The sequence below is a fragment of the Nilaparvata lugens genome, chromosome 1 (assembly GCF_014356525.2).
Source record: "Nilaparvata lugens isolate BPH chromosome 1, ASM1435652v1, whole genome shotgun sequence".
NCBI lineage: Eukaryota > Metazoa > Arthropoda > Insecta > Hemiptera > Delphacidae > Nilaparvata > Nilaparvata lugens.
Genome location: NC_052504.1, coordinates 35,637,612 through 35,657,087, shown reverse-complemented (window position 1 = coordinate 35,657,087; position 19,476 = coordinate 35,637,612). Strand labels below are relative to the sequence as shown.

The 19,476-nt window shown below is 33.6% G+C and overlaps 1 protein-coding gene across 3 annotated transcripts in view; it reads left to right on the top strand.

Moving 5' to 3' along the window:
* LOC111053151 (lachesin) overlaps positions 1-18,436 on the top strand; it is a 269,391-nt gene extending 250,955 nt beyond the window's left edge. For 2 of the 3 annotated variants that reach the window (XM_039420286.1, XM_039420276.1), the window contains 4 exons: positions 2,620-2,769; positions 3,569-3,616; positions 13,993-14,064; positions 16,164-18,434. In XM_039420286.1, coding sequence (XP_039276220.1) covers positions 2,620-2,769; positions 3,569-3,616; positions 13,993-14,064; positions 16,164-16,291 — 398 coding nt within the window. In that variant the 3' untranslated portion in view covers positions 16,292-18,434. Of the gene's footprint in view, positions 1-2,619; positions 2,770-3,568; positions 3,617-13,992; positions 14,065-16,163 lie in introns of all 3 variants that reach the window. The other variant, XM_039420283.1, reaches the window with a different exon arrangement.
* Positions 18,437-19,476: the final 1,040 nt, after the last annotated feature.

Genomic DNA, 19,476 nt, shown 5'->3' with positions numbered 1-19,476 from the left:
GATTGATCATTATTCTAATTACTAAAAGATGACAATCTAACTATTAGGGGTTTGTATTGTGATATCTGACAAAGGCACTACTGTATCAAATTTAAAAAAGTAACTCAATTTATTTCGAATTAGAACAATATTACTTTGATGGAAGCCATGTTGTTCATTGATTTTATAGCAACAGAATAAGATTATTATTAGATTACTGATCATTATGATTATTCATAGTAAGAAGACTATGAATGAGAACTATCTATGTGGAGTGTAACTGAATACCATGTAAAAGTATTTCGGAATAGTGATTTTTTTGGGGGTTCTGATAATTAGAATGAATGAGCTTCAATTTATTGTTAGTGTCTTCTGCAAATAAGACTGTTCTATGCATACTCTCTAAACCCTCAGCTACGTTCATGATTGAATTTCCCGCTTTCACAGTCATTGATCATAATTACGGTACATAATAATAATAATAATTATTGCATGATTCAGTTCATCCAGTTATCTTTCAACGGTGCAATGATGAAATTGTACCCAATTTTTAGTGGGAAGTATTGTACAAGTAGACTTCAGTTTCCCAATCCCAGTTTCTCTCGATCATCATTGTCCATTCGAGGTGATGGAGTTGTTTGGATTCTTTTTGCATTACAATTTCTTCATTTCATCAAACAAAATAGCTGTTAAATTCATGAAAATTCTATGTGACATTCTATCCCTATCAAATTATTTTATATCTAAATACTATATTATATCATGAGATATCAGTTGTATCAAAACCATGACAAGAACCGACGTTTTTTTCAATCATATCCCTCCACTGATCAAAGGAATTTCATAATGGAATTATTAGGGAACACTCCTAAGATAATTATTTAAAGAATTGAGAGCATCTTGAACCTTATTAAATTTTCAATTAACTCCAATTATGGTACATGTAGTGCTCATTCGGTTGCAAGGAGGGGACACCAGATGTTCAACTTCTTATTATCGAGGCTAAGTTCAAACAAGCTTCAGCAATTGTTGTAACTCAAAAGTTCATAACTTCGACAAAAATATACTGCAGGCCGACTCAGGCCAATTGTTTAGGAAAGGGATTCTTCCTTTCCTGTAAGGCATTGAATAGCGCCATTCAAACGACATAAGCTCTTATTTTCAAGCACTGATAGTTATAATCCGCTAATAATTATCCTTTCGCTAATATTCTTAAATAATCACATTTCCAATGTAAATATACTAAATCATTACATTTTTGAGCGAATTCACTTTAAATTGAAGGAAATGATAATCAGTATCAGGTAAGGTAAAAGCCTCTTAGACGAGCATTTATCAGGTTCGATTAATCACCGGTGCTGTAATAAAATTACTACAAATATTTCTTTTTTGATTTTCGAGTACTGTTTCGACGTTCTGAATCATGTTTTTAAAGTCTATGCAGATGTCATTTTCAGTCTATGCAGATTGATCTTCTCTGGGAATTGATAAATAATATCTTCATATGAGAAATCTATATATATAAAAGCGAAATGGCACTCACTGACTGACTGACTGACTGACTGACTCACTCACTCACTCTCATAACTAAAAATCTACCGGACCAGAAACGTTCAAATTTGGTAGGTATGTTCAGTTGGCCCTTTAGAGGCGCACTAAGAAATCTTTTGGCAATATTTTAACTCTAAGGGTTGTTTTTAAGGGTTTAAAGTTCGTCTTTTAGCATCGTCTTCTCCCAATATAATTGAAATTCCCATATCATATGTTACTATAGAACTATAATTTAGATAGAGTACCTCTTCGAAACAGTTGTTAACTGGCAACTAAATTAATAATTTTGTCAGGTTGGCATTAAGTTGAGTTGACTTTGTTAGGTTGGCACCAAGTTGAAGTTTTAAATTCATTTATCGCGGAAAAAATGATTGGGCACTGCTACTTCAATCCTGGGAATATTACTAGCCGTCAGGCTCGCTTCGCTCGCCATATCCGTTTAGCGAGACGTTTAGTCTGAACCCCCGACTGGATTGTCCTAACATATGATAAAAATGCTCAAATGAAAAATGCAGGCGAGCGAAGCGAGCCTGCTGATCTCATTCTTGGACAATCCAGGCGGGGGTCCAGGGGGCGGAGCCCCCTGGCTAGACGGATATGGCAAGCGAAGCGAGCCTGACGGCTAGTGTTTAGTATAATAGGGATTATAAGCTCGGAAAAAGCATGGATGCTTCATACAAGATTACACTTGAAATATTTTGTGTAGTTCGAAACCCGTTTCCTCTATCATAAGGGTTTTTTCCAATAGATCGTATCCGCAGACATAAATAAAATACAATGTCATGTTCATTTCATAGGTTGGAAAATATCCATGTTGATTTTTCTCGCTGAAACTGTTTTGCTGTATTACAGCTCAGTTAGGAATACAATTTAACTGTTTGTTTTAAATGCTCCACGTGCTTTGTCAGAGCTTCCCTCAATGTATCATATTACTGTCTATCATATTGTTGAATCACTGCTCCTGGTCATACATTATTTACCGCTTATCGTATTTCTGCCTCAATTCATATAGTATTCACAACTTTTCATTGATAATACTTTTCCTGTATACAGATTTGCTGGATGATCGGATGTTTGTATATGTTTCAGGTGCCCGATACGAACCAATGCTACTGGACAACGCCTACAAGGTGCAGATGAAGCTGACCATTAAATCAGTCGGACCGGGCGACTATGGCGCATACAACTGTGTCTCAAAAAACTCACTCGGAGAGACTGACGGCACTATCAAAGTCTACCGTAGGTTGCGTTTCACTGTTTAGTTGAAATCATTGCATTAGCTGTCTTACCAAAACTCTTGAAAGCAAAGTTGAGTGTGGAGCAATGCTACTGCAGTTTCTGTTGGTTACAGACAAAGCCAATACCCAGTCATTCCAGTTGTGTTATGTAACGCTGTTGTGAGCAGATAGTCTCTGCTAATGATGTTGTGATCGATAGTTGTTCCCTGTACATCAGCTTCCAAATTAGTTGCTCCAGTTTGTAACAAGTAGTTGAGTTAACCACTTAATTTGATAGCTTAGGTGTGCTGTACTTGCTACTCAACATGAGTGGCTCGGAGTAAATGAAAATGAGCTTTAGTTGTGAAATTTAACTTACAGCCATAATAGGTTGATTGTTCATCGATTTTATGTGATTGGAACATCGTTGATGATTATTATCATCCATCACCATTCAAGTTCTTATTCAATAAGCCTTGTTCCTTCTTCCATGAAAACATATGAGTTGCATTTCCAATGTAATGAATGAAAAGTTTCAAATAGGCTGAAGAGAAAGGAGTAGAGTAGGTAGGCACTTTTTGCTACAGAGTGCTTCCTCCAATAAAATCCAATATAGGCCTCACTGCAAGGATTAAAAAACTAACAGCTATAGAAACTATAACATATTATTGTTGTTTATTGAACTGATTCTTTATTTTTACTATTATTGTCACTCCAATGATAAAACTATGAAATAGGCTAACACTTGAAGTTTATCATTAATCCCCATTAATTGATGATTGATTACATTATTAATTCATTATATGAAATATTCTTTGTAGCCATTCCCGGATCTGAGAGGAATTCAACGATGAAGCCAAGATACAGAGGTAAGCAGAGTTGGTACATTGTTATACCGTATTGCTCTATATTATCAATTTCGAAGATGATCATATCAAGAAAAATGAAGAATTATTATGATTACTCAGTATTCAAATCAATGTGAACGTATTGATAACTTTTGTAAATTACCATTATGAATTAAAATTCGTGTAACCAAACAAATTACTTGAGTACTACCTAATTTCTCACAAGGCTTACATATATTTGATCCCGACAACCGACACTTATTGAGGTTAAAAAGTGGGGGACACCAATAAAGAACTGGAAGTCAGGATTGACGAGACATGGACATTTGATAACAATAGATAATTAGATATTAGATAATTGCCATACAATGACTTTTTCACACTGAATTCTGAGTTTAAAACGCAAAATCCCACGATACTGTCGATTAATAGGAGTGATTCATTCTTGAATATCTTCAAAAATGAATCAAATTTGTGGAATCATTATGAATAAGTCAAATCAAGTCAAGTCAAGTCAAGTCTAATCAAGATAAAGTCATCTCGTAGTTATGAGATGTATGATCGAAAATTCAATAAAGGATGCGATCGAAGACGCTCAAGCAGGAGAATTATTGTCGAGCGTGATATACTCGTGATAAATATGAAATAATCAGATTTTTGTGTTATGGAAACAATCCTCAGACCTTGCAGAAAAATTTCTTAGAAGATTGTTTGAATCCTTCAGTGCTCTAATAGGTTTTCCATTAGGAACTACCATAAAAAATCTGGTGTGGTACACTCACACAACTCTCATCATTTTTTGATCTATAAGTCTCATTCTTAAACGAGATTCTTAGCTCATTAATTCTTAGATTCTTGGCTTATTCTTAGCCTCATTCTAATGTTAATCTAGGGGAATAACATTATGCCGATTGGCGGCTAAATAATATTATTAAAACTACGATTATACTATTGTTATTTTTTTTCAGAGTACATTTTCCTCTGTTTGAATTATGTAATTTGCGGATTTTTTAGAATTTTCAAAACAGCTGTTCTACAAATAAAATATCGACGTGTGTTCTTTTGAATAAACCGCTCTACCCACCTACCTCAAGCACGAGAAGGAGGTTACAAAGTAAATTTCTCAAGGATGGGGTGGACCCCCTGTTAGTTTCTCAGGGAGGAGACTTATGCTAGTTAATGGAGCTGATATATAACTATACAGGGTATGAATTTAAAAAAAATCGGTCAAGTCATTATTGAGAAACTATAGAAAACATGAAATTAGGGTACCTTGAATTTTTTTGGAAAGCAATACTTTCCTTACCTATGGTAATAGGGCAAGGAAAGTAAAAATGTAGGATACTAGTACCAGTGATTCGAAGTACAATAATTTGAGGAAGACTGTTTATTGACGCTTTTTTCTAAGTAATTGAAAAATTGAATTTTCTTTACATTCTCTCCTATTTGAAAAGCACATTCATCCAATATGCCGATTGCTAGAATTCCAGTTTTTTCAACTGATTGTGAGGGCTTTCCAGAAAGCAACGAACCAAATAAACTTTGAAGAGTAGGATAAATAGAGGAGGCTTCATTTATAATGTAAAACAGATTAAATTCGCGACGGTCGCTGATGGCTGATGGCTGACTGCTGTTGGTGCATTATTGATGAGGCCAGATTGATTTTTGCTGTACCGATACACTTAGCCATTGAAGTCGCTAACTGACACAGCACTCTCTATGGTAGCAGCCGCCCAACAGTATTGGCTCTTGGCTGCAGCAAACACAAACTTTGAAAGAGAGCAATAGGTGGAGTGAGATATTCTGTAGCGATGGTTGCCTATACAAATAATTCCAGATTGCAAATAATCACAATAATCGAATTGTGCATGTTTGGAAACTGCCAGTTCTAAAAACTGGTCTAACTGTTCTAAAACCAGATCTAACTGCTTCATCTAAAAAATGACCATCAAGTTTTTCTTCGAGAGAGGCTTTTGACAAATTAAAACTAATTATGTCATAGAAAAACTCAATTATTTATTCATAAATATGTACTTGATTCGGAGTGGACAATAATAAGTTAAATTGTGACACATGAATACAATCTACAGTATCACATTTTTTGATATCGAATGGATATAGATATCCTGATACAAAATTATTGAATCGATATCCTGGTACAAACTCACATTCTTTTGAATGCTAATACTCATTGAAGTAGTTTGCATGAGATTAATCCCTAAATAAGTTGTATGTGGATAATGAGAGTAAGGATGTAAGGTTAGTAATGTAGTAAGGATGATCATATGACCATGATCATACGGCAGATGAGTGGATCTTTGAATTCCGGAGAATTCCTGAACACCGGGAAGCCATTTTCAAATTCATGAATTCCATTCAATGGATTTGGCTTCTCAAGTGGTCATTTGTCGAACGGTAGTGCCAGATGCTTACATATAAAAAAATAGGATAGCATCACCACCATGGAGCTGACAGTTCGTCATTATTGCTTCAGTAGGATTTCCAATTCACTTTCTCCCAGCTTCCACTATTCAACTCGGATTAGTAGTCGAAAGATCTTATGAACAGCCATATTTGACATCCTCAGTTCTCACAAAGTTGAATCAATTTCATTTGAGTTAGGATTATTTGTTACAGTGGAGTATTAAAAATCATACTTCAACAGATGAAAAATCTTCATAATGGATACTATGGAACTGGAATTGTTTTACAACAGATTTAGATTAATAATCATAGCTCAATCAAAGATTATCCAAACCTACAATGATGATTGATTGAATGGTTGAATCAATTGGAACAGGTTGATGTAAGTGATTGTGTCACATGCCATCTTCATGATTTCTCATTAAGTGATTGACTGATGCATTTGGGAGAACGATCTGCCTACACAATACACGCTCCTATGAGCTTAATCAATATGCACTCTGTCTGAGTAGAGCCTCACTTCATTGTAAGGTGGGGATGTAAATTCTCGTTATGACATTGTATAATTCGAACAATATCAAAAATTGAAAACAGAAAATGTTGAAATGAATATTTTTGACCTGCTATATCCTTGTATCAATACCTTACTAATCGGAAACACATGTGCACGTATACATCATGACAACAATCCATTGTGTTCTAGTTGAAGTATGATGAATGGCGCAATCAATTCAAAACCTATTCACTAATGGCAAATGGCAGAAGAGAATGATCCATACAATTTACAACATATAAATTGCGGAAAATTAACATCAGAGGGAGTACGAATATAAATTCCATATACAACATTATCCTACTGAAACTGATCCTATCCAAAAGAAATGTTGAAAAATGACGATTGCAATATTGCATTTCAAAGTGACTCAGTACTTAGCATTTTATAATCAGTAGCTGGTAGTAGTCTTTAGCAGTTAAAAAGGATATTAATGGAAGGTGATGAAATTACTCTTTTCGAATCAAACAAACCTTTTCAATTGATACACTGTTTCGTGCATTTCTTCCTTACCTCACACTTAACTCTCCACTTATCGATGATTTGAAAATTGTAGAGTGTGGTTGTTCATTCTAATGGCATAACAGTAAATTCATTAATTATATTATTCAAAAGGCTCATTCAAACCAAATGGTTTTTTGAGTTGAAAAGATATCTGTCCTTTTGGTTTATCGGAGGATTCTATGCTAGCCCCGAAAAAGACTTTGAAAAGCAATCGAAAACCTCGACATACCTTGATATCTCATAAATGTCACAATGAAGGTGTATGGAGGGAATAGAAGATGATTGGTAAGAACTTGACACTTACATTTAAAACATCAAGAGGCTCGTTAGAGGGCTGCAGCTCATCTCCAACTCTGTTTTAGATCTTCTTAGAAGATTTAGAAGAGGACGTGGAAGAGGAAGTGTCAAAGAATAGGAATACTCATCAGAGGTGAGGAACTTTCCACCTTTTGTTTTGCAGATGACCAGGTTTGTGATTGTTTAGGATGAGGAAGACCAAAGCTTCATTATGAGTAAACTGGAAGAAAAATAGAGGCTGGTCTAGAGATAAATATAGACAAGACGAAGTATTTCCTGACAAATGGCAATTCAACACAAAATCAAACCATTGATGACAATACTGAGATGAAACGAGCAACAATATTCAGATATCCAGGGTTGACTATTACGCAAACTGGCAATACATAGGGAAAAATAAGAATCAGATTGGCACAGACAAGAAGTTGCACCCCATCTTATGGTGTAGAAATATCATAAGGAAACTGAGCACTAGATATTCAATACCATCGAGAGAAGTGTAATGACTTATGGTGCAGATGCAGAAGTATGGGTGACAAACAAGAAAACAAAAAGTATAATAAAAGCTGTCGAAATGGAGTTTTTGGAGAAGATGCTGTGGTTGACCAGGATGGGTAAAAAGTGAGGGATGAGGTGATCGGGGGCAGAATGAAGTTGGAGTCTAAAATGATTAAATTCATAGAAGACAAGTGTGGTTGATGGGATATGGTCATGCCAGAAAAGCTAGTGTCAGTAAGTGAAATGGAATAGTGACGGATCGGAGTCCACTTGGCGGTGAAGGAGAGGAAAACCAAGGTGTTGGAGGGATGAAGTGCATAAGGAATGTGGTGGAGGATAATGATAATGAGAATTTCGAGAGATGGTGGATGGGAGAACACACAAGGATGGAGGACTCGGCTGAGAGAAGGAAGACAGTGAATTACTGTGAAATCCTGAAATATATGGTATTATACTAGCTTACCCGGCGAACTTCGTACCGCCAAAAAGTCAAAGTATCTCATGTAGAACTTGACTTTATTTGGTGAATCATGAAATGTATCTGACAATCAATATTTTCATTTACATCTCAATACGGACTTCATATGTGTTTAGTCATGCAGCATCTATCTTTACTGATATCTATCAGTTAAATGTTGAATTGAAACAATAGATAGGTTTAATCATGATTCAATGATTTGTACCACCCAGCTGGTACCAATCAACTACACTCCAACTCTTCAAACTACCGTTTTGATACCAGTAAACAATTTATCACAGGGTAACGTGTTTATTACAGCTGGTAACTTCAGATGCTAAATCATATTATCACAATTGGTAGCCGCTCGGCCGACAATTTCAAAAACATAGGCCTGTAAAATGGATTAGTAAATAGTAATTATTATTATTAGCCCCCCTTTTAAAATTTCTGGTCAGAAACCATCCCTAATATTCACACAACATATTCCCAAAGTTTCATACCGTTCTGTCAAGTAGTTTTCAAGTCTTTAGAGAGAACAAACAAACAAAAAAACACATACATTCATAGATAATATAGACCAATTGCAATAAATTCGTCTTCTTGAGAACAAAACATGAAATAAATAATCCTAGTCATCGTATGGTTATCCTGGTCTTTCGTGTTGGCTGCTGGAGGATAATAATAATATTATTATTATTATTATTATTATTGAAAAATATTTTTTATCTTAATAACTAAGTAGCCGGAGATCAATTCTGATCTCAAGACTAAAATAGTTGCAATTCAAAGCAGAGACTCATTCACTCTTTTCCAGATCAGAGGCTTAGAAACTTACGTACAATATTAGTTGTACCAAAAACTGCTGCTTTCTGCATAATTCTCATATGCCAGTTCTCCAACTGCAGTTGTTCCATTGCTTGTCTCCATTCTTTTGTGACCAGTCCATTGGCAGACACTACTATAGGGATTATTATTATTATTATTATATTATTATTATTATTATTATTATTATTATTATTATTATTATTATTATTATTATTATTATTATTGAAAAATATTTTTTATCTTAATAACTAAGTAGCCGGAGATCAATTATGATCTCAAGACTAAAATAGTTGCAATTCAAAGCAGAGACTCATTCACTCTTTTCCAGATCAGAGGCTTAGAAACTTACGTACAATATTAGTTGTACCAAAAACTGCTGCTTTCTGCATAATTCTCATATGCCAGTTCTCCAACTGCAGTTGTTCCATTGCTTGTCTCCATTCTTTTGTGACCAGTCCATTGGCAGACACTACTATAGGGATTATTATTATTATTATTATTATTATTATTATTTTGTCATGTGAAACTGTATATATGAGCTTAGCTCCAACAATGTATGACACGTTAATTAAATAATATTAAACTACATCTAGTTTTCCCAGCCCTGAGGTCACAGTGATTTAAAAAAAATCTTAATACTGAAATCAAAGATTTCTTAATACTGAAATCAAGGACAAGATTATAGACCTCGAAAGTTGAGGTAGTACTGTACTGCGAGATAGTATTTTCACTCTTCCAGTAGTATAGGGTGAATAGTGACGCTCCTATTCCTATAGTTTTCTTGAGTTGATTATATTGTAAAATGTTTAGAGAATAAAATTTTTGAAATCTATTCACGATTCAGGAATATTGAAAAATTACGATATGATTCCTATATGCGCTGACCTCATTACCTTTCCCAATGCAATCACGTCAATATTCTGAGCTTTGCGTCTCTACCATACGATATTAAAAAAGTTTTCGCTGGCAGAATGTGTGATTCACTGCTTCCTGGGACCACACTGCACATATTTGCTGTGCAAATGCATACGTCTCGAAAAAATCCAATAGATTCAATGATATCTCATACCATCTGCTATGTGGTTTCCTAATATTATGCCAAAAAAGTAGATCGCATGGATAATATTTATATTGAATTAGCAAACTTCAGACAAAAAAAGTTCTGTCACAATAAATACGATTGAAGCTTCAGCAAACATAATAATAGCAATAATTTATAGTTGACAATATCCACAGGAATATGCTCAAAACACCTTATCCATTTTTGTTATCAATTCATCTATTTCCTATTTCTAACAATATTCCCGCTTCTCCTCGAATGGCTATAGCTCTTATCATATCGTATCAGTCATCATCTCGTTTTCAGAGTATCATTTTAGGAGCATGACCATGAAATCTCCAAAAAAATCAGGTTGATTTTGAATTTCTTCGAATCAATAATGATATTTTAAATACCCATCAATCGTCACTGAATGTTTCGAAAACTTTCAATGGAATTACTCGTTTCATGTTAAGATACAGATCAGTACCATGAATCTTGAATAATATTCAAGAATATATTTAATAATATTATTATTACTGCTATAAGCTTGTGCCTAAAGCCGTGTCCACACTTAACAAATGTTCGGCAAACATGTTTGTTGAGGAGCTCAGGGACAAACATTTTAAAAAGTTTGGAAAATCATTGTTCGTCATAAAATTACTGTTTTTCCAAACATTTTCAGTGTTCACAGCTGTAAAACAGCTGTAAAAAATAAAACCTGTTATTCCCACTTACAAATATATTGTTTGGTGACGCGTCCACACTGGCCACGGGCAAACATTGTTTGTCAAACATAAAAAAAATTGCCTGTACTTTTTCATCAAACTTGCTTGTAGAACATTTGTTCAGTGTGGACACGGCTTAATAATATGTTCTCATAACGATTTCATCTCATTGAAACATTTTTCATAATTTCAATGAAAAATCATTGTCGTGTTCTGTAATTGAACGAGCGTTAGCTAGTTTCCACTTTTGATTCACTGAAGGCCTAAGTTGTTGTCCGTCTGTTTGTATTTTACACTATAACTGAAGAAAGAATTGATCAATCAACTTCAAATTTTGAACACTTATTCTTTCATCATTTTATAGGTCAAGTTCGTTGGACAATAAAATTGACCCACTCCTTTGTCCTTTTTCAGGACATAAAAATAACGTTTAAAGTGTATAAGAAAAAAACTGTTGTGATTTAGTCAGCTGAAGAATTCATTACATGTGATTTCTACGTTTTTTCCATTCATTTATAACATCAGCTGAGGCTATTCGGGAACAATCACATAGACGTCCATCATGGGCTGACACTTGAATTATAATTTGCAACTTTTACATCAACAAACTGATACGAGTTGAGATATCAATGTGCGGGTTTCGCTATTTATTTTCTCTTGGATCTCTCTATCGAGATCATGTATCACATGACACCCTTCTCATTTCAAAAAAAAAAGAATTTACATTAATTTATGAGGGTCAAAGGTATTAAAGCGACAGAGTAACTTTTGGAGAGTGATTTTTCATTTCAAATAGGATCTCCAAGGAAACCTCCTGCCAAATTATCTGTGAAAGAAATATTTTGCTTTTTCCGTGATTTTCTTCAACTCTGTATAATTAAAAGTTATGGGTTTCAAAGATCACTATACAACACTTCTTGAGTGAGTTCCTCAACCCAAGGGATCACTAGTATATTATATACATCATATATATTGAAATCAATTATGGCAATAGAAAGTGAGGCAAATCTGAAAAAATGCAGAAGAGAAAGTAGAACAGCTTTAGCTTTGATAGAATGGAATTCCAAGACCGATAGTTTAAATGATGTCCCTTCAATACATATTCATTGTTCGAGAATGAAGATTGCATTTCGAAAGAGACAGACAATCTGCAAACAAAATCTGAGAATTCAGCTGTTCGAAACAACAATGGAATCACAAGCACAAATTACAAACACTACAGAGTGATTAGGGCTTGTAATGTAATGGAAGTAATTGGTTTGCAGCCTTCAAGCCGAAAATTCGAAGCACGTGATAGGGGATGCTTGAAGCAATCTTTTACAGTTTGTTTCGGGTGTGGGGTACTTGGCTGTTGTCTCATACATTGCGCATGTGCGTTGCTCCTGCGTTGACGCTTTGGTCTATCCCCCCCACTGTCTGACATTTCAGATATCACTCGCGCTCCGGCTTTCAGCCGAGCAACTAGCAATTGGCCACATCTTAATATCATCATCCTACTCATTGAATCACTAGATACGATCTTTCCGAATGAATAATGTTCGAAGAACTATAAAAATTTCATAAAATTTTCATTAAAAATACTTATGGTGCTTCATGGTATCATTTGACAAAAAATTAATATGCAGATTCATGGTAGAATTTTACAAACAAAAATAGTACGGCTGAAATAGCATGAGAAATGGCTACTGCAGAAATAGTATGATTAATGGGAAATTGGCTTATACATGTACGGGAGGATAGGAGATACCACGGTATTTAGATGAAAAATACCTATATACCGTGGGAGATACACGATTGACTCATTATCACTTATAACTACTAAAGTATTAACTGGCATTTTCACTTGAAGATTACATTTTACGATACAAATTTCCCTTAGTGCAAAGCATGGGCTATTTGCTGTTACTCGTTACAGCTATAGTCTCAGCATAGATCACTCCATTATCCAATCAAATACTGATGTTAACCAGTGAAATAGGCATTGAGGGATAAAATGAGAGGCATCGAAACGGGATGATCCTCTCGAACATCATTGTTTGGTTGATTCTAAACTCTTTGGTGGTAAAACCAATCCGATATCACTCACAATAACTGAATGACAAGCGATATAAAATTTTTTGTCAATAATGACCGCCATCTTGTATTTTTCAATGATGTCAAATATTTCCGTTGTTTCCATCATCAATATTCTTGTTTGTCTTGCTGTAACGAAGCGATTGAGACCATTTATTTGCAAGTATCTATCTTAAAGTAGTCATGAAAAATTCGATTCTATAGTTCTAGCTTGTTACCTCATGCTTATGGAAAAACGCACCAGAAGTCATGCAGGGTTTTCTTTAGAGGGCGCTAGAGAACTCATTTTTGACGTACAGAGCATAAAGATATATCGTTCCAAAGATAAAAACGCTTTCATAGATTACAAATTTCTCTGTATCTATTGCACAAAAAAAGTTATAATGGAATGAAATTTGAACAAATTTGGAAAAAATGTTTTTTTTTTGGGCTTGTCAAGGTTATAACTTGAAAAAATATGCGCTTTAGAGGAAATGTGTATAGAACAAAAATTTAAGAGGAAGATTTTAAAAATATTTTCGTCTAAAAAATGGTTGGATATCTTAAACGATTATTGAAATACAAGCGATATAGCAAAACCCTGAAAATTATGGCGGCCATCTTGTCTCCGAGGTGTTTGCCTGTGATTTCGACTTATCATTACCACGATCCTCTTTATGCTAGACCTAACGAAGAAATTGAGACATCTTCCATTGCTGTTACTCAAAAATTACTACGGAATGACATTTGCGCTCGGACTATAATATACTGTGTTTGGAATTCTGCCAAAAAAGCTCAAACATAATCATATTGCAGAAGGTTTCTGACGAAGTATGTGTTTTCTAAACTACTATTATTCATGAAAAGAAATGGAACTATCAGATAATTATTGTATTTGTATTACAAAATCTAGAACGTTCATAATATCACTAATATGATTATTACCCATGACTCATTAGTAATATTTCACTTAGAACACATTTTACTCACTTATTTATGGTGTGATTTTTTTAACAGATAAGTACAGAAACAAGGACAAGAAAGGGCTGAATGACGTTGGTGATCCAATGAATATGGTGAAGCAGAGAGGTAAGCTTCTGTTTCTTGTAATCTGTCGTTAGAAAAATTTTAGGCGGCCGAATAATGATTTTTCGGAGTAAAGCAAAAGTATTCCGAGCGAAGGCGTGATTGGAGGCATTATAAATATGCGATAGACAACATATTATTGGCGAATAGCTTAGTCACAATGTCCAAAATCAAGAAGCAGATAATATTATTTCTTCATTTATTTTCAAAGTCAGTGCAAAGTTGTTTGTTACGAAACTAATGTCAGGAAAGAGTCTGTGGAAGAGCCTGTATTGATCAAACGGTTGGAATGGAAGGTTGAAATGGACAGAAATTTGGTTATTTTATCTTCCTGTGTCAGAATCATTAGTCTAAGCAACATTTCAAGCATTCACTCGACGTTATTGCACCACTGGAATACAGTTTTACTACTAGAGACCCTGCATGTTTCAAATTCATGATATTCATATTAGATTTGACAGCGTCTCGTTTATTCCATTAACACCAATATGTTACAGATTCAACTTTTCAATTTGTTCTTAGTAGTTATGAATCATCCACTACCGTTCATACATACAAGAATGATGATAAGGAAATGATAATTATCCACCATACTGTGACAAAATATATTTTAGTATAGCTGAATAATTGTAATTAGACCAGTAATCAGCAAACAAGATTTCTCTAGAAGTGAGTCAACAAGTAAAAGTTCTATTCAAGTTGAAAATAATTTGTTTAAAATTTTGAGAGTTGATGTATTAGCATGGTAAATTGTCATTGGTCGTATGGTATGAATGATAATTATGTATGATATCATGAATATAACTATTATATTATTCAATTTGCGATGAGAAGAGATGATGAAGATGGGATATAAATCATTACTGTATACTTGTTTTTTATCAGCTATCTTATTCTTGAAGGAATTATTGATGAATGAGATTCATGAGTTTTAAAGCTAGATTTTCATTCATTTCTTCGCATTTGCAATGCAATATGAGAAGAGAAAATATAATAGAGAGCACGACGTTAGTCCCGATTTTGTTTCAGTTCGTCTCATAAGTCAGGCATATCAGATATTGTGAATTATTCAACACATTCTACATTCATACTTTAAAACCGTTCCTAGTTATAAGATATTTGTGATAATCTTGGCACTATTATCTTCTTTACATCAGGTTTGTTCATAATGCTTCAGAGTCTCATTCTGAAAAAAAAGAATAATAGAAAATCCACTGAAAAATTCAAACATGAAAAGCTACGTTAGAGGAATTTCAGAATGCGCATCCTCATGTATTTCATCTGCATAGATGAATTTGAGTTTGGAGCAGCCTCCCATTATAAGTTTCTCTACTCTGACACGACAAGAACCTAGACTTGGCTCGAGACTTTCTTGAAAGCTTTCAAAATTGTTTGTAGGATGATGTTCGTTATGGAAACTTGGGTCACTTTCAGAAAAAGAATATGATAGGAAAAGTTGAAAGATTACGCTTTCATTTTTAATATCATACAGCAGCCTCTCTTCTACTCCTACATGATGTAAAGTAAGAGATAAGTTGCATATACTTTTCACTTTGAAAGTGTATAATAAGGAAATCTCTCGTGGCATAATATGAATTTTTCTTTGGAAATTCGCTAATCTTTCTGCCTTTTGAAATCTTTTTCACATTCCAAAACTGACTCTGTGCGTGGTTAATGATTTAAGATGAGATTGACAGGGAATGAAGGAGATTTAATCTTGACATTGAAGAATTGGTAGTTCAGCTATTTTTCCTTATTGAATTGTATGCCTATATAATATTTTATCCCATACAAGCTACATTCCTTTCCATAACACCATGAGTCATATTGATCAATGCAACATGAATAGACTATAATTTTTCATCCTTCAATGTTACTTGTCGATATTGATTCAACAAATCAATACTGATATAAATGGAATGAAATGATGGTAATAAGATAATTATTCGATCACTCATTATTTGAAACTATTTTCAAGTGTTTTTGTGTTTTCTCTGGGGTATCCAAATTTTTAATTGGAAATTCAATTTCAATTGTGTGAATCATCTTTCTGATTCTATCTTTGAAAATGTATATCAATTTATTTTTATTGATTGTTCCAGAACAATTGGAAGATGATTACAGTGACACATCAGCATCTGTATGTTCCAAGACTGCATTCACACACATTCTCATATTCTTGACTATCGTAATGCATATCGTACTATGCATACAATTTAATCGTATCTGAAATTTATAGGGATAATGCAATATTATGTTCATAACTACTTGTGTAATAGTCCTATCTGATTAGTGTGAATTGATATTTTAGTACCTGACTTGTTCACCAGTTTTGTTTCGTCTCGTCCGATAAGTGGTATGCATTCTCGAGTTTTTAATTTTTTAGTTATAAGTTGATTTTATTGATATCCATTCACATCCTTCTCAACACTGCATCCAATTAATTATGTTGATCATAGTTTAACTGTTAAACTTTCATTCGATAGTGTGTCACTATTGATTATAGTGAATATTGAAGAAAAAATCTGTTCATTAGTATGTCAATGTTACTTGGAAAAGTATTTTTTTTGATTAACAGTATTCAGCCATCATAAATATCCATTGACTTGAAACTACAATAACAACTCATACCGCAGAGATTGAACAGAAGTTGTGTCGAATGCTGTTTGATTATCGAGTATTGTGTTCCTGTCACGAATGTGAACTCAATGTGTGAACATTCATAAAGACGAGAGGGGAATCTGAAACATCAATACAGTAGAATGATGAATTGTGAGGAGGAACTTGAATATTGCTTTCATGGTACTACGTCACGTTTCTGAACATGTTACTCATTGTCTGCCAGTACCATTTGATTGCTATCCTCATTGTATGAATACTTTGAGGCTTGTTTGGATCAATATCTGGAATTATTCTAGTCTCAATAATTAGAAACTGATTGATCGAGAAGTACTTTTAGAAGTTCAAAGCAATACAATGGGCCACAATTATTATGATACATCTGCAAGATTTCGGCATTAGTTATTTCCTAGCACCTTAAAATAATGAAAATAGATCATGTCAAAGCATAATTTTCCATTCACTATATTTTCCAGACAATTTATAGTTTTCGATTGAATTGTTCCCTAACTGGTGATGATATATGCAATGTATCAGATAAAGATAAACATTTGAAATCTGTAAAATTGATGAAAGTACTAATGGATGAATGGCTAAGATAAAATGACATCAATAGTTCTGATTGATTGTATGAAAGTTTTCACATGAACATTCAACGAAATATTAACTTTATAAGACTGATATGATACAGAGTAGTGAGTTCTGTTATTTGAATCGTGTACTCGGGTTTCTAGATGTAATTCACTCAAATTAATCTGTATGTGAGGATTCCTAGTGGGCTGAGTGAGCGAGAAATATTGTATAAATTTATCATATTTTGAATGGAGATGATGATTAGTCTTACATTTATCCTAAAATAAGCGGTATTTTCTAATCTTATGTGGTCCACGAATGATTGAAATTCAATAATGTTGAAATGTACATACTTTCTGATGATAAAGCAGTATTGTTCAAAAATGATTTGAGAAATAGTGGTTCATAGCTTTCCATGTTGTAGTCTGAAATTGTATGACCCCTGATTGATAGTTATCTTCCAACTATTCTCTGTGTTCTCCAAAAGTGTAGGTAAGAACACTCTTCCTTTGATAAATGATAATATATTATTATAGGATGACAAGCTTTGATATTCCCCTTCCAAGAATTAAGTTAAATTATGAATCGACTGGGATTATGTGGGTAATAGGAAGAGCTCTCCAATGATTCAAAGCGTGAAGAATATTTTGAATGGAAAGTTAATACTGTTACAATACAAAGTACATTTACTATCGATTGATAACTAGAATCGAGTTATTCCATTTAGATTGATAATTTGAGGGTTTCCTGTAAAGACAATTCTTCGGAATAATTGAAATACCTAGTTCCTGTTTGTAACAGATAATTGATTGATTGCAAGCTCTTCCATTCAAAACAAATCACATTCCATTTATTTATAGTGCTCTTGTAGATCTGGCCATTAGAATGAGAAATGATATATAGTATTTATAGTTATATTCAAACACACTTTGATGTCAACCTCTAATCTTGCTGAGAGGGTGTCTGAATTAAGAATATTGTACCTAATATTGAGTTTGAGTGTATGTAATATTTATGTTCCCAAGAGATTTCATCAGTTTTGTAAATACGATAGAAGATAAGTTCTATTAGTGATAAAGTTTATATAAATTGTATAGCTGTACAATTTGCTTTTGTGCCATGATAATTGATATTACTGTATGTAGTTGGATGATATGAAATAAACTTGATCTTGGAAACTGTATGAAATGTACAAAAGAAGAAGCCTTCCCATTATTATTCTATGAGTAAGTTAGCTCTCAACAGTTTTCATCACACCAATACTGGAAAACCATATTCAGATTATCACTATTTAGGCTCACAATCAGGATCGATTATGGTTGATTATCTACTATGAAGGAATCATGCATTTCTATATAATTCCCCAATTCATTCTCAAGAAGTATTAAACTGGACTTCCTAGGCTAAGTCCAACATTACCATGCTATGGTTTTGGCAAGATATTATTGTTATCAATTCATAACTTTGATTGAGAATTGAATCATCATTATTCAATCACCAATTACCAATGATAATTTAATTATCACATTATAATATAAGGATATTTTTTTATTTTTGGTATTTCTAGATTCTTAGAATACCACCGATACATCAAGATTCTTGAGAAATGAAAAAATATGACTCACAGAGAATTTTCTTCTCAGTTGCGTTTGACTAAAGTAATATAGTCTTTCTTTAATTTACTTCAATTTATAATGTGATAGAGTAATTCGAAACTTCACAAAACTGTGTTCTGAATTCATGTGTGTTTGGGTGTATGGGTAATGGAATACACACTATCTTTTCAATATAATGCTTATATAATTATTGCATGATTATTTACATCGAAATGATCACAAATAGCAGCCGTGCACCTCAATCTATTCACTGGAGGAGCGAAATGTGAGAACTCCTTCCTTTTTGTATACGATTAGTAGTGATAATTGATAATATGAGGAGTGGAATCTAATTCAATTTGCATGATAATTATTGTTCAGGATGAATAAAAATTTTATTTCATGAGGAAAATAATTGCAGTACAATAACTGATCAACGCTACTCACAATTTATATCTGTAACACTAGTAAATTTTTCCTAGGTGGGAATGGAATTCGGCCCTCTCAGTATGATATTGAATTCTCTTTATTGATGGATATTAAATTCCATTATTATGAATAGTACAAAATAAATTATGTTTCATGAATAGCAAATCATCCGCGATGGCTCTAGAAATTTGATATACTC